At 48.4% G+C, this 17,023-nt stretch overlaps 1 protein-coding gene across 1 annotated transcript in view; it reads right to left on the reverse strand.

Annotated features, from left to right (window-relative positions):
* arhgap44a (Rho GTPase activating protein 44a) overlaps nucleotides 1–16,004 on the reverse strand; it is a 34,205-nt gene extending 18,201 nt beyond the window's left edge. The window contains 3 exon segments of the mRNA XM_060071961.1: nucleotides 253–372; nucleotides 663–702; nucleotides 15,649–16,004. Of these exon segments, the coding sequence (XP_059927944.1) occupies nucleotides 253–372; nucleotides 663–702; nucleotides 15,649–15,701 (213 nt within the window). The 5' untranslated portion in view covers nucleotides 15,702–16,004.
* Nucleotides 16,005–17,023: the final 1,019 nt, after the last annotated feature.

The raw sequence follows: 17,023 nt of genomic DNA on the forward strand, positions 1-17,023 counted from the left end.
GTGATATGTGTGTGTGTGTGTTTGTGTGTGCAGATGTGCCGCTGTGTGTAAGCATGTGTACACTGTACACGTTTGTATGTTGTGGGCGTCCTTTTGTTAGTTCCTTGTGCATCCGTCTCCTCTCTCTTTGTCGTCCCCCCTTACACGTGGACCACGGCACGGTTCAGTGTCCATCACAGCTCGGCCGGGGGGTCTCGGGGTCACTGCCGCCTACAGCGGTGTGTGTGTGTGTGTTACGGCGCGCCCACTCACCGACGGGGACTTGACGGATCTCTTCTCCCCCTCGGCCCCCTGTTGCCCTTGGAGACAGGCCGTCAGCTTCTTGTGAGTGCTGTGGGTCACCTGCTTGACCAGGTCCAGACGCTTCTCCACCTGTGGTCAGGAAGGACCAGCGTGGGCAGACACATGCACATCAGCAAACCTGCAACCAATGAAACAACTCACCCTAACCCTAACCCTAACCCTGTATGACACTGATAACAGATGGACTATTAAGGCTAAACCCTTGTTGTTTTAATTTAATGAGTCGCAAGATATAAGGCTTCCCGGTTACATCTTTAATGGCATCACTATTAAGTCCTTGTTTTTTGTGGTGTGTTTTTTTCTGTGCATACACACACAGAAAGACAAACACACGCATACACACCCACACAACATCTCACCTGTAACAGGTCATCGCTCAACGGCTCTGTTTTCTCTGCCCTGGAAAGACAAAACAAGACAAACAAACAAACTAGGAGTTAAGGAGGTCAGTCAACATGTGAACCTGCAAACTAAAGCATGACAATGCAACAGTACTGGACTGCCTCGTGTGCTGTTCTGAGATGGCAAACCCAGGGAAACCAAAAAGCTTTTATTAAAGATGCATCGGTATCACGTTAATTGGCCGATAGCGATATGGATTATTTCGGCCATCATGATTTCATCCCATCACAATGACCTCATCGACAGTGGTGGTCCTTGCATTCAACATGAGGTAGGAATTCAACTCGCATCTAACTCGATGATGAGTCCCATGTTGTGCATGTCACTCGTCGCCTGGCTTCCATTGCTCCGGATCACAGCAATAACTGTTGGGCAATGCACACTCTCTCCCCTCCCCCCCACTACTGACGCTGAGCATCATAAACCTCATGTTCCTCGCCTCAGTAACCAGTATTATCTCCATGAGGGGTGGGGGGGTTCCCCTCTCTTGTTCTGTGTCCCCAGAGATCTCAGAGTGGAGCTGGATGTTCTGTTGATGCGGTCGGCGTGGTGACAAGGGCCCTGGGGCAGGGTGGCCGGGGGGATTGAATGAAACAAGCCGAATGTTAAAACACATCTGGAGGGCTGGGGTGTCCCACTACAGACGAGGATGTGTGTGTGTGTGTGTGTGTGTGTGTGTGTGTGTGTGTGTGTGTGTGTGTGTGTGTGTGTGTGTGTGTGTGTGTGTGTGTGTGTGTGTGTGTGTGTGTGTGTGTGTGCACCGGCTGCCGTGGTGGTGTTCGTGTATCATCATCCTTTCCCTGGGACACTGAGGCACATTCTGCTAAACCCGCGGGACCTTTGAGCGATTCGCCGTGGTGTGTCCGTCTGAGGAGACCCACGATGGTTGCACAACATCCACAACAGCTGACTCCCACGAAGAAGGAATCGGAGCCAGATGTAGTGTGTTAGGAGTGACATAGGATGAGGTGAAAATGTTGCATTTCTCTGAGGTCAACACAACTGGTCTTTGTTAGACTACAGCTCCCATTCAAAACATTCTGAACGGGAACATGTGTTGGTGTGCGGAACGAACATTCAAACATCACTGTTCCTGTTTGAAATTCAGGATCCCAAAATCAGTTCCTCATTTACATCCACGCATTTTTATTCCAATTAACTTTAAGCCGAATCTGCAAATCCAAAGGTTCTCGATGTCTCGTGTGGTAATGGTGGTTTGAGTTGGGTCTTGTGAGCACAGTCCGACAGCCTTTTACTAGGGTGGTGGTAATGAGCCTTAAGCCTTAAAGACACCCACGGCTCATCTTTGCCAAGCGCCCTCCCAGGTCCATAATCCAGCGTGGGTTAATCAGATCCGGGGGGGGCGGGGGGCAGGGGGCGGGGGTAGCATCAGGTACTTCCAGCCCTCAATGAGGCGACTGGTACGGAGCCAAGGGAGCCTGACTCTAGGCAGACTGACCTCTTGGTGACATGGGTCCAATCTGTCCCCCCCCCCCCCTCCAAGTAAATTGCCCATCAGCCACACACACACACAAACACACACACACACACACACACTCAAGAAGGCATCCACGCACACACGAGCGGGCACACACGCCCATTTCCCGTGCCTGTCTGCCCAGCCACTTCCTGGGATTGTCCCCTTACAAGACCTCTGCCAATCAGCATAATAGCATTTAGTGTATATCAATTATCTGAATACAATTCCGAAAAAATGTATTTTTTACACGCCGAGAAAGTGCTTTAAATATAGCATCGGCAGAACGGGCTTTATTGTTTGGGGATTCAACAGAAATACCCTGACGTTGGCGGCGCAAGGACAACATGCAATTTCCTCACGGGAACTAAACCCCTCAAACTGTTCCATTGAACGATGTCGACAGCCTTGCATCTGTGTTGTGTGTGTGTACGCAACCCCACGATACAAACATACAGCAGCACTGCCCACGAATGCACGGAGCTCTAACGAGACGTGCTATCAAGCCCTGCGAGAGACGGAGCTGGGGGGACATGCTGGAGCAGGGGAGGAGTCTCTCGGGAACTGGGTCAACATGTGTGTTACAACAGAGCCGGCCTTCAGACGCATGTGGAATATGGATGAGAGCGAGAGGGAACGTGAGAGGGATGGTAAAGGTATGTAAGGATGCTGTAGTGGAGTGCAGTGAAGTGCCGAGGGCGGGTCTATGCCCATCCGAGTGGTCCTGCGTTCAGCCTCCAAGGTCTGAAGACCTACCTGTAGATCCTCCAGCGATTCGCCTAACCTCCACCTGCTCCTTAACGACCTGTGCCAATTAACCTCCACCTTGGATACAAATGATCGGCTAACGCTACATGCTAAAAAATAGTTAGAGGGATGAATGAATGGAATGTGGACCGACCAATCCCATGCCAGAAGGGAGACCACCCATCTTTGTTCCTGTCCCTGCTACGGGCCAATCAGCCGTCTCCTTGTACTCAGAACCCGGGAGGCCATGAAGCCACAACTGCTGCTGCTCTGTGTGGAGACTCCTTGAGACAGATGGTCACATGAGTGACTCCGGGTCCACCCAGGGGCCCCGGGTCCACCCAGGGGCCCCGGGCCCACCCAGGGGCCCCGGGCCCCGCTGAGCAGCTGGGAGCTCGTCACAGTCTCTCTGGCTTTCGGTTGGCTCACTGAACATGTCCCCTAGGAGCCTCTGGCACCCCACACACACAAGCACACACGTGCAGAACGAACACACACACACACACAGACACAGAACAAACACACAAACACACAGAGCGAAAACACACACAGAAAAAACAAACACACACACACACACACACACAGAGACCGAACACAGACACAGACACGCGCACACACACACACACACACACACACACACACACACAAACATACACAGACACACACACACCCAGTGTGGCTTGAGAAGCACAGCTGGGACTGAGAAAGGGGAGGGAGGATCTTAAGATGTGAGGGGGGGGAGTATGTTGGTTTCATAGTGAGGAGGACAGTTACATTCCTCTGGGATGGATGATGAATCGCTTGTTGTCTTGTGCTGTTAGATTGTGAGCAGTGTTTGTTTCCCAGCCAAAAGGTTGTGAGTTTCAACCCCACCCTCTGCAGTCTAGCCATAGGCATCCTTGAGCAAGGAGCCAAACCACAACCGTCTGATTAGTAACTTGTATCTAACACTTTATGTAGCAGCCGCTTTTATCGAAAGTTTCGATAAAAGCGGCTGCTACTTAAAACTGACTGTCTGACTGTTTGTCCTCTGACCAGAATCTAGTCCGTCCAACAACATTAAAAAGCTAGGGCTAGGGTTAGACAGCGGGCTAGCATTGCATTATAAGAACGTACCCCCCATCAAATAGATCTCCCAGAGGAAGCAGCACAACATATCTGAGTGCACGCTTCAAAGGTCAAATGAAGTCAACGTTGGTCTGAACATGAAGGCTGACAGATGTGATCAAGGCGAGCAGACCTCCCTTCTGTGGGAGCTATGTTTGTGTTCGGCCGCTGGTATTTCCTTCCACGGAGATACCAGCCCAGCTCTTTATCTGCACGTCAACACGTGCGTCGACTCATAATGTAGATGTTGGAACAAGACGTCACAGAACAGAACGGCTCCCACTGCTACGGGGTCTGTCGGATCTCGAGGTGAGGCAAGCCCGGCGCTCAAAGGTGAGAAGGTGACTGGTGGTTGTTCTGTGAGCGCGTGTGACGAGACTCCCAATGAGTCCTGAGGGAAAATACAGTGGGGTGGGGGTGGGGGGGGGTCTGCTGATGGTGCCTGCGTGATCAAAATGCGACACACACACATACAGACACAAATATGCTCTCTGTCCCTTTTTAAACACAGGAACACACACGCATACTCACCAGCATCGATATACACACACGTGAACACACACTCTGTCACTTGTCAACACAAACACACAGGAATGCTCGACAAACTGCCTTACACACACACTCGCACTTGCACTCGCACACACAATAATCAAGGCTATGATGTTATTGAAGAAGAGAACGTATTAGTCATCAGATTTATTGAACATAACTGCAGACTAAATGCAATGTTATCAGGGTTTATTTATGTAATTCCTGGGGAGGTCAGACAGGCCCGTAGCTGTGCAATGCAAACCGACACAGGAGGAAGATAAATCAGCCCCAGAAATATTTGCTCTGACAAATTTCAACAACACCCTCTTAATGTCCTTAACATGCTGCTTAGAAACCAGCTGAGAGTTGCAGGGGATATGACCATTACACAAACACACACACACTCACAAATAAAAATACAGACATACATACATACACACACACAAACAAACAGAAACCTAAAAATACATATACAAATACACAAATCCCTATACATAATAAACCACACACACACACACACAGACATACACACGCACCCACACACGCACCCACACACACACACGTGCGTCAATTTGTCTCTCTTTCACCATGCTAATGCTGGACAGCCGGCTGCCTAGCCCTCCAGCTCAGTGCTGGCTCTCCCAAACCATGAATAATATATGTGGAAATAATCAAACGTGAATAAAACAGCATCCCCCTCTTTTCACCACGCTGGCCCCAGGCCCGGCCAACTGTCAGATCCGAGGCTCCCGTCCTACAGGTCTCCTCCATGCATCTCCGGAGTCACCTGGCTCACAGGCGGGATGAGGGCCTCTCTCAGGCCCCGTTCACACGAAGCCGAAACGGGCGAAACCGTTACGGTTTCGATCTATCCGGTTTCGAAGTATCTCCGTAAAGACGAAGCCAAGCGAAACCGGGTAGATCTGTAGAAACGCTGTAGTACACATTCCAGGCCCATAAGGGGCGCTGCTTCTGGTACAGAAATCCAGAAGAAATGAAATAAGAAGAAGAGGCGAGCATGCGCATAAAGAGGCTGCCCTTATGCGCATGCTCGCATGTGATTTCTGAGACTCCGCGGGCTTAGGAGGTCGAGGGGTGGGGCGATGACGTCATGGTTTGCGGTTTCAGTCGGATTCAGGCGTACACACGAATCCAAAACGAAACCGGGTAGATTTGAAACCACCTCCGAGGGTGGTTTCAGAAGTTTGCGGTTTCGGTCAGTGGATTCGCCGGCTTCGTGTGTACGGAAGGCCGAACCGTACAAGACCTTTGCGGTTTCGCCATGAAATCGGCTTCGTGTGAACGGGGCCTCAGGCTCCCTCTACCTGAGCCCGCTGGCCTGGTGACCAGCAGGCCCTGGCCTGGGCCCGGGACAGCGGTGCTGCCCTGGGGATAGTGGGGCAGGACGGTGGCTAGGGTCCCTACAGGGCACCGAGGGGGCTCCCTGCACTGGCACCAGGCCCCCAGCCTTTGTGTGTGCGTGTGTGTGTGTGTGTGTACGTGTGTGTGTGTGTGTGTGTGTGTGTGTGTGTGTGTGTGTGTGTGTGTGTCCGTGTGTGTGTGTGTCTGTGTTTGTGTGTGTCTGCGCCCACTTGTGTGTGTGTGTGTTTGTGTGTCTGTGTGTGTGTGTGTGTGTGTGTGTGTCTGCCCGCGCATGTGTGTGTGTGTGTGTGTGTGTGTGTGTGTGTGTGTGTGTGTGTGTGTGTGTGTGTGTGTGTCTGCACCCGCTCGTGTGTGTGTGTGTGTGTGTGTGTGTGTGTGTGTGTGTGTGTGTGTGTGTGTGTGTGTGTGTGTGTGTGTGTGTGTGTGTGCATGTGGCGCTTTAACAGAGATCCACACTCATATCCACACACAAGCCCATACACACACACACGCACACACACACACACACACGCACACTCAACCACTTCCACACTCACACACACAAAACTCATCCGCGGTGCATTAACAGCACGGCACGCTCGCATGCACACACGCACGCAAGCACATGCACGTACACACTCATCCGCGCGCACACACACAACCCATCCATGGTGCATTAACAGTATTACACACTCACATCCACACACACTCACACACACCCACACACACCCACACACAATCAGCCATACTACTAGAGAAGCAGTGCATAGTGCCTCGAAGAGCACATTTCCCCCCCAGACCTTTGCAGAGTGAACCAGAGAGGACCTGGATGGGTCTCCTTCTAAACGACCGGGCTGAGGGGACGACCGACTGCAAGGGCGTGAGGCTGCTCCGACAGGGAAACCTACTTACTGTGGTTGTCCGGTAAACTAGGTCAGCGCTTTGTTAAGTATGCAAGAATAACCAGGGAGGAGCAGACCCACGATGGACAGAGCTCACTACTCTTTGTGTGTTTAAACAAAAGTCAAATCCGAGAACAAATAAACCCAGCACCTATATACAATGACGAACACGTATACAAGAACAGCCACACACACACACACACACACACACACACACACACACACACACACACACACGTGTAAAAGGATGTGCACATTTAAGTACACAGACACCCTCGGGGCACTTTCACCCAAACCCACCAGAGAGAGAGAGGAAGACAATGAGAGAGAAAGACAAAAGGCGAGTGTAAAAGAGAGAGAGAGAGAGAGAGAGAGAGAGAGAGAGAGAGAGAGAGAGAGAGAGAGAGAGAGAGAGAGAGAGAGAGAGAGAGAGAGAGAGACAGAGACAGAGACAGAGAGAGAGAGAAGTCTCAGATACAATGAGACACACAGAGAGTGTAAGTGAAAAAGAGACCCAAAGAGAGCGAAAAAACAACATAGAGAGAGACAGCAGTGTGTTATTGTTCATTACCTCATTTATGAACAATCTCTTTCAGAGTTTCTGCTTTCACTTTAAATTGTTCTATTTTGTATAGGGCTAGGGTTATTAAAATCGTAATATCAATAGCGCATTTAAAATTGTAAAGGCCTGTATAAATTGAATCCATGCACATGTTTTCTAGGCTACTACATTAAGAATCGTTCCGGAGAACAACACATAAAGGATTTATTTCTTTATCTTTACCCAACTTTAAGGGATAACACCTTGAACCAATTGTATATATGAATGAGCTCATATCAACTCCCATAATAATAATAATTAAAGAATGCCCTAAAATACTTTGGCTCAATGAACCACATATATGCACACGTGTGTTCACTGCAGATCTTTGAAGCATCCTTTCCCTCCTGATATGACCACAAATAATATACTGTAGATCCTTATCCATTTAAATATAGGTTCCAGATAAGCAAGCTTGTCCTGTCACTAAAAATAAAACCAAAAAAATGCTTAACCCAAAACGAAGAATGAACAGCACGGGACAGTTTTTAGAACAATGCTTCCTGTTTTGAACGTGGTCGCTCTTTGTCCGCGGCAGGAAGTGGGCACATTGAGGGAGTCGCCCCTGGTCGCTGGCTCTGCAGAACTAAAGATCCACGACAAGAATTCAACCAATTGAACATATGCTCGTCTCACAGCCTTGGAGCAGTCCCACTCTGAGGAACAGGGCGACCCAGTAACTAAATAAAATATTACATTATGAATAATAAACATTTTGCACGCGAAATACAAATGCCAAGGGTGATCTCCTGGATAAGATTTACAGAATCTCTACCAAGAACCTTCACAACAGACATGCATGTCCTTACAACTCCATAAAGTTGACTATAGCTTCATCGACATATTCCAGAGCTCTGTGCAGTAATGGCTTATGTAATCACTACCATCTGAGGAAAAGAAAAGGCACCATATTATCATCCCCTATGGAACGTCTATTTATTTCTGTCGTCACGGTAACTTCCATGTGTTATGGTGTCCTCACCCTCAATCCATAGCGCATTTTCCCAGTATGGGCTTGGTGTGGAATTGCAACCGGCATCTACATTATGTCAGCTGCTGAGGTCACTTCCTGTTATAGGTGAGCTCATGGGCAGCAGCGGTCTGCGAGGCCTCTAGTGGCAAGGCCTCTGGGGGCCAGGCCTGAAGTGGCCAGGGACTCGGTGTGTGTGACTCTGTGTGTGACTCTGTGTGTGTGTGTGTGTGTGTGTGTGTGTGTGTGTGTGTGTGTGTGTGTGTGTGTGTGTGTGTGTGTGTGTGTGTGTGTGTGTGTGTGTGTGTGTGTGTGTGTGTGAGATGGACTCGCTTCAACCCAGCCTGACCACCGTTGTGTGCACAAAGTCCACTGGGACAGACAGACAGAACCCAACCATTCACCACAGAGACCAACGAAGAGACTGATGGATACCAAAACAAAACAATGGATGAGACCCCCTCCATCCTTAACAATGTAAAGCCTCATGTTCATCACCAAAGTTCATCACCCCTCCGTCTCCCGTTACCACGGTACCCAGGGCTCTAGTCGACTGCGAGTGGAAGGCTTGAGGTGATAATCCGGGTGATAAGTGGGGAGCGAGGTCCCTTTAAGAGGGACTACGCACCGCCGTAGGAACCACCGATGTGGAACCGGACGGACTGCCCCTTCTGTTCCCTGTTGACATCATCCCTCTGTGATGACCGATTTGACTTGTTGACAAAGGCTCTTTATCGAAGAACAAAATAACTAAAACCCTCCCGCAGCACTGAGAGGCCTCATGGCGTGGTGCTCATGAGTTTTCGTCGACACTAACTGTAGGGCACGCAGACGACCTGGTTCATTTAGAGCTACCCAGGGGCATTGTGGGTAGTTGGCAGTAAGCATGTGTGTAGGCCCTAGTAACTCCGGGTTTAATAAATGATGAGTTCTTCTTGTTCCGGTACAATGAGTCCCCTCCCCTAACAGAAAGCCACGCGTTGTAACAGGGCCTGGGGGCGAGAGAGAGTGTGTGTACGCAGTCGCACTAAAAATATACAGAGTGTGGAGATGGGGCACTCACTGAAGTCCTAGAGAGTAACGAGCAGGAAACGTCTTGAAAGAGAACGTCAATCAATGACTAGTCGATCAATCCATCTGTCGATAATTCAACCATTCAAATGTTTCAATTATCGGTGAATCATTTGACTGAATTATCAAGCATTTGTTGCTACAAAAATACTAGGCTTACAATGTTAATGCGTCGTAGACGTATGAATCGTAAGCGCAAAAGGGAATCGCAAGATTTCCCCGACAATGCAAACAAACGGGTTGTAGGCAGGGCCTCATTTCACAAAGACAGTGAAATGAAAGGGGCTCATCAGATCATCTGTGTTTCTGAGAGGCGGCGGCGGCGGCACCATCTCCGGAAATCTGCATGGTGCTGCTCTTGCCAAACGAAAAAAAAAGAGGTGGGTTGGCAGAAACACAGAGGGAGCGAGAGGGAGAGCTAGAGACTAAGTGTGGGATGGAGAGGGAGAGAGTGTGAGTGAGTGTGTGAGAGAGAGATAAAGAGAGACCGAGAGTGTGAGTGAGTGAGCGTGTGAGTGAGTGAGCTCAGTGTGTGAGTGAGTGAGAGGGAGGGAGAGAGAGGGAGAGACAGTGAGCAAGTGTGTGAGAGATAGAGAGACAGAGAGAGAGTGTGAGTGGCTGAGTGAGTGAGTGAGCGAGTGAGTGAGTTAGTGAGCGAGTGAGAGAGTAATTATGGAAAGATACAGAGATAAAGACACGACGAGGCAAAACACTTCTGCCGTTACCTGTTTAAATGGAACACAGGCTGACGAGGTCGGAGAATATAATGTGCCGGGCCGATACAGTGTGGTGCTGCTTTGGGCAGTAGACGTAGGCAAGGCAGACGGGCGACCTAAAGGGCTAATTGTGTTGAGAGATATGTAAAGGTATTTGGGAACGCAGCATGGAAGATACACAACTCAGGGAGAATGGGAGAGAGAGAGAGGGTGAGTGAGTGAGAGTGAGAGTGAGTAGTGAGTGGCTGAGTCAGTGAGTGAGTGAGTGAGTGAGTGAGTGAGTGAATGAGTGAGTGAGTGAGTGAGTGAGTGAGTGAGTGAGTGAGTGAGTGAGTGGGTGGGTGAGTAAGTGACTAGATGAGTGAGTGAGTGAGAGTGGAAGAGAGGGAGACATATATTGAGAATTAAGTTATCAGAGACCATGATGGAGTGAGTGAGATGGAGAGGGAGACAGAGATTGAGATAGAGAGGCGGAGAGAGTGAGAGATGAGAGAGAGAGAGTGAGAGATGGGAGAGAGAGAGCAGCTGTGTTCGTGTCCCCCCCCCCCCCCCACCCCCACCCATCACCAGAACAGCGCGTCGTGTTCTGCTCTCAGCCTGTGTGGGAGGTCTCTTACGCAAACAACTCAACACACAGCCCACATAGAACATGCAATATTGTCTTTATACACCTAAAACACTTCAAATGTTCATGCACAGTGTACATGTATGTATGAGATGCACACACAAACCCATTTCCCTTTTTTCACCCTCCATCAAATCATCCTCAAACGAATTCCTTATGAAGCAAAATCAACGGACAGTACACTAGGTAGCATAACAATAATGATATAACAAATGTCTTTTGGCTCCTCTTTCTTCCGTCATAATCCCAGTTGGTTGTTACTGGCCAGTATAGGTCAGTTTATTTGTGATGCCTTCACCATGTGTTGCTAAGAGAGAGAGAGAGAGAGAGAGAGAGAGAGAGAGAGAGAGAGAGAGAGAGAGAGAGAGAGAAGAGAGAGAGAGAGAGAGAGGGAGAGAGAGAGAAAGGCAGAGTGAGCAAAAAGATAATGAGGGAGTAACGGAGAGGGAGAGAGAAACGAGAAAGAGAGAGAGAGAGAGAGAGAGAGAGAGAGAGAGAGAGAGACAGACAGAGAGAAAGAAGAAGAGGCAGCGATTGGTCACTACTACTATATTTGAAGAAGGTGCGTAGCTTAGGCCAGGCAGGGAATATTTCTGAGTTGACCCCAGGCTGCTGCAGTCCGAATATGAAAGGCAAGGTACTGTGTAGTTGGGCACAGCCGACACAATCAAAATAGATCCAAGATGGACGACTTGACAGATACGATTTGGTCAAGAAAATGGTCAGACAGGGTCACAGATTTTCATTCCCTTCAACACGATTTTGTGGTATATCCCATTAAGCATGAGGTATTTAACAAAGACCTAGAATAAATTGAATCCTCTTAACAAGTTGTCCTAGACCCAGATAGGCTGAGCGCTGGGCAGAATGAGAAATAGGTCAGGAGATACAGTATCGGAACCACAAAGTGATGCTCCAGGCTAGACATGCTACACATGCCCCAAATTGGCTAGTTCACCGACTATTGAAAGGGAGAAGTTGTTTCTCCTTTCAGTCTCATTCTCTGAGGCCAGTTTAATTTCATATAAACTGTCTTGTTGGAACCGACACAACAAAATGTCACATCAACCTATTTTACAAAGTTTTTCTTCTTTTTCAGCTCACTGAACGGTGACCGCCTCTGGTCTGTCCTCGTGTTCCTTAGTAATGGTTCTATGAACAAAGTTCCTCAGTAATGGTTCTCTCTGTCCACACAGTTCCCAGAAATGGTTCTGTGAACACAGTTATTCAGTAATGGTTCTCTCTGTCCACACAGTTCCTCAGTAATGGTTCTCTGACTTCATGGTTCCTCAGTGATGGTTCTGTGATCACAGTTCCTCAGTAATGTTCTCGAGCCACACAGTTCATCAGTAATGGTTCTCTCTGTCCACACATACATAGGCTATACAACACAGGGTGTTCGAGGCTCGAGGCTGATTGGTCCAGAGGCTGCTGTCACATGACCGTGTGCCACATGACCGTGTGTCACACCCAGGCAGCCGATCAGCAGCCCGGGGGAGAGCCAGAGAGAGATGCTGACACAGCACAACCGGGAGACTACTATGAAGGAAGACCTTCACTCTTTGGCCAATCCCTTTCAACCTACACACACAGGGTTAGGGGGGCCCACACACACACACAAACACACCGCGGTGACAACACACACACACACACACACGTTGCGTTCCAAAGTCATTGACAGAAACAAGAAAATATGCAGTTTCCTCTGTACAGATCCATAGAGCATAAGCCTCTCTCTCTCTCTCTCTCTCTCTCTCTCTCTCTCTCTCTCTCTCTCTCTCTCTCTCTCTCTCTCTCTCTCTCTCTCTCTCTCTCTCTCTCTCTCTCTCTCTCTCTCTCTCTCTCTCTCTCTCTCTCTCTCTCTCTCTCTCTCTCTCTCTCTCTCTCTCTCTCTCTCTCTCTCTCTCTCTCTCTCTCTCTCTCTCTCATATCATCGGGGTGAATGATTCATCCATCGGTGAGCCGCAGCACCTATCAGAATCCGCCAGCAAGAGTGCGAGGACTGGGCTGACAGTGCCTCCCTGGTGGGTATGGTACTGGTTGGGTCACAGAGAGAACTCACACACTCACACCTCCAACAGACCTACATCCGGGTCACCTTCAACACAGACCGCTCCATCACCCACAATGCAACAGGGGAACTCCCATGGTCCCCACCGTCCCCAGGAGCCAGGAGGAGCGTTGAGGGGGATTTCGTGGCCACACACTCACCGCACACACCTTTATATTATTATGTGGGTCGTTCAAGGACCTTCCAGGGCATGTTGAACCAATATTAGCCTTAAAGAAAACATTAGACGATGAATAAAAAAAGTGGATAGTTGCCATGATTTGTGAATCAGAATGCTATTACATGTGGCTTATTCACCCCTACAGAAAGGGACGGAGTGACTGAATAACCTGCCATTTCAGTGCAATAACATCGACCCTTGTCCCCCCTCCCTTAAAACTCTACTGCTCCCATCCCAGCAAGATGCCCCCACCCAGCCTCCGTTGTCATGACCACCACTGGGCCAGAACACAGAACGTCACGAGGATACAGTCACTTCCTCACCTCGGCTTGAAACCCCTATCTTCAGTCACAATGGGGAGCTTCTGCAGAAAGGGGTGTTTATGTAACGAGCCTTCAATGCTCGTTACATAAACACTGCGTGTCTTCTCTTCTCTCTCTCTCTCTCTCTCTCTCTCTCTCTCTCTCTCTCTCTCTCTCTCTCTCTCTCTCTCTCTCTCTCTCTCTAACACGCCCAAGTAGGCCAGGTCTATGGGGCTTGCTGCGGAATGGCCAGCAAGGCCCTGCACTCAGACTCCAGCCACGTCTCGGTGTTGTCTGCTCCATATGGTCTGTTGTGCTGTAACAAGCCACACCACCTTGATGCACTTACATAACAGCCTAGAAAACAACAAGCCAGGGCGTGGAATATTTAAACCGTTTTAAACACAGTGTTTGATGGTGTAGGTAGGAGCAATGTGGGATGCATATAGGCTAATGTATGCAGAGAAGAGAGAGAGAGAGAGAGACGAGAGAGAGAGAGATGAGAGAGAGAGAGAGAGAGAGAGAGAGAGAGAGAGAGAGAGAGAGAGAGAGAGAGAGAGGAGAGAGAGAGAGAGACGTAGCACGTACAACACACACACACACACACACACAAGGATGTTCTCACTCAAACTCGCCCCCCAATCACCACGCATCGTGATTTGTAGATATGCACATACAAATACATGCAATGCACGCAAACACACATTCATACAAACACAAACAAGAGTCAGCCAGAACCGAGCACTATTTCCCTGCACACATGGACCTCCCACACGCCTCCCACACATGTGCCCACAATAACTGTGTTCAAATTGTACACGCTAACGTTGTCTAAAGGGACCGTCAAGTCTCGTGAAAGCAGCTTTGGGAACTGAATGAATGAACATTGACATGGTGCGCAGATCCTGTGAAGTGCGTACCCTTTGGCCTGATGACACGCACGCAAACACCAGCCCACACAACACTCATGAACACACCCACACAGACCTATATATGCGCGCACACACGCACGCACGCGCACACACACACACACACACACACACACACACACACACACACACACACACACACACACACACACACACACACACACACACACACACACACACACACACACACACACACACACACACACACACACACACACACACACACACACACGCATGTGCACCCCCCGACCGAACACACACACACACCCTGTTAAAAGCACCATGTTCAGAAAAAGTAAAGCACGACCGTTGCACTGCAATTTACACTCCCACATGAAAAGCTTCCAGCTAAACATAGATAGCAACTTTTTGAGTGAGCCATATATTTCACCATGTGAAGTTTGACGTTTAGCAAAGAAAACGCAGATCACTCCACAAGCATGGGCCATTTAGGGGCGGAGATGGTATGAGCTAAAATAGGTGGTTCCCTCTCACAGCTGCGTATGAAAACATTGCACCTTTTCAATCACGCAGCATCTTAAAACGCCGCATCTGTCCTTATCATGTCCACCTTTCACAGCTCCAGACAAAGTACATTTTGCACTGGATATGCTGTATTATTTCATTTCAACGTTGCTTTAACGTTGCAGGCTACCCCCCTCGGCGTGATGCGTGTTGTTGAGAGTGCCTGTATGGGATGTATTTCAGGGGACCGGGAGGACTGCGCCGACACGCTGCCTATGCGGTATTCACCATCGCGCTACGCAGTCCAAATTAAACACATTATCGCACATTCATCCTTTTGTTTTATGCATGCACATCTTAACGTTGAACACTGGAATTCTCCTGTGTCTAGTGTTAGTTTATTAAATACACAGATACAGGGAGACACCCAGGATAACTCCAGCGTCCGCGTGCAAACTAACGTGTGCGTGTGCGTGTGTGTGTGTGTGTGTGGGGGGGTGTACAGTACAGGAGAATCCCGGTAGCTCGTTTCGTGTGTGTGTGTGTGTGTGTGTGTGTGTGTGTGTGTGTGTGTGTGTGTGTGTGTGTGTGTGTGTGTGTGTGTGTGTGTGTACGCGCGCGGGCAGGCCGGCGTGTGTGTGTGTGTGTGTGTGTGTCTGTGTTTGTCTCTGTGTGTGTGTGTGTGTGTCTGTGTGTCTGTGTGTGTGTGTGTGTGTGTGTGTGTGTGTGTGTGTGTGTGTGTGTGTGTGTGTGTTAAATGCAATGTTTGCAGGACGCAGTAAGTGTGCGCATGGTTCTGATTGAGAACTTGAAGCTGGACCGGTGAGCAGATGTTTCCCTTTTCCCCCCCAAGTAGGCGATGCTAATAAACCGGGAGATGGTAAGACAGTAAAAGGGGTTCGCTTACCTGCCCACCGTTTGGTTGGCGAGCTGTCGCATCCGATTAAATTGCTTCTTCATCTTGTAATTTCCTAACGTTAACACCTACAGAGAAAAAGATTCCGCATTTCCCTCAGAATAGCATCCCCTTTCCATAGAGAGCCACCGCAGACAGTCCGCCCGGTCATATCGGTCCCCTTCTCATTGCAAATGCTAACGCGGAGCAAAGGTACATTTTTCTATCGTTTTCCTGTCCTTTCTTTCTTACATATTTTCTGATTGATTTTCTAGATATACATTTGCACCATAGCCGCACGCAGGGATGCTGGAGCGGTTCACATCTACGGGCTGCCTGGGCAGAGCGTGACAGCGTAGTGTGACATGGAACCGCTATGTTGCATTGCATTGTGGGGAATGTAGTGTTTAGAGCCAATTTATTATACGCCTATGAGTGGCGTTGTTTTTATTTAGCATTTTTCCAGTACTACATACGAACTGAGGGAACAGCCTTCTACGTGTTGATGGAAGGAAAACCTTTGATTAATTCTCATTAGAATATACTGTATGTATTTATGAGTCAGGCCTTCAGGACGTAAAAATAGGCCTACATTATTTCCGACAGTGCCCCCGGGTGGTGAGGTTGGGTAAACACATGTATATTTTAGAATACCGTAACATCGCTAAATGAGACCATGAGACTAATACAGAATAAATGAAAGAAGATAATTTAATACAAATACATTTTATGTGGATGTATTATTAAAAAAAATCAATAAAGCCACCGTTTATTTCAAACATATAGGCCTAGGCCTTTTAAGGTTCCTAATTTTAATACAGCTTGAAAAATGATATAGACTTACAAAGCCGGACATCATGGTCCCCGGTTTCTTAAATGAAATCTGCGTTGCCTTTAGAGTATTCCTCCACAAGGGGGCAACATTGCTTAAACTTAAACTAGCCTCGGTGTTATGTGCAGTGCGATTATCTATTAACTTGTTTGTCTTTCCCTAAAATAAAACCCGATAGGTTAAAATAGTTTTGATAAAAATATCAACATAGCATAGCATACATTTATCTCGAGATAAGCTCTCATGGCGAAACAGTAGACTACTACTAGATCCAGGGTGTAATAAAAAAAAACGTGAGACACATCTGGTGTGAAATGTACTAAATTCCATAAATTGTCAGTATCTTTACACTGTTTCAATTAGTAATTCAAGAAATCACACATGAAGAGATGTCGGAGCCCACCCAACTTTCAATATACATTAAAATATTCTAGTGTGACTGCACAAAACGTGGAAGGCTCACAAAGAACATTGAAGGTGCACTTGTTTGTTCCACGGTTATTAAAATAGAAGGGTTTTTCCTCGTTTTAATTGCACTGTGAACAAGAGTACACA

This window comes from Gadus macrocephalus, chromosome 2 (assembly GCF_031168955.1).
Source record: "Gadus macrocephalus chromosome 2, ASM3116895v1".
Classification (NCBI taxonomy): Eukaryota; Metazoa; Chordata; class Actinopteri; order Gadiformes; family Gadidae; genus Gadus; species Gadus macrocephalus.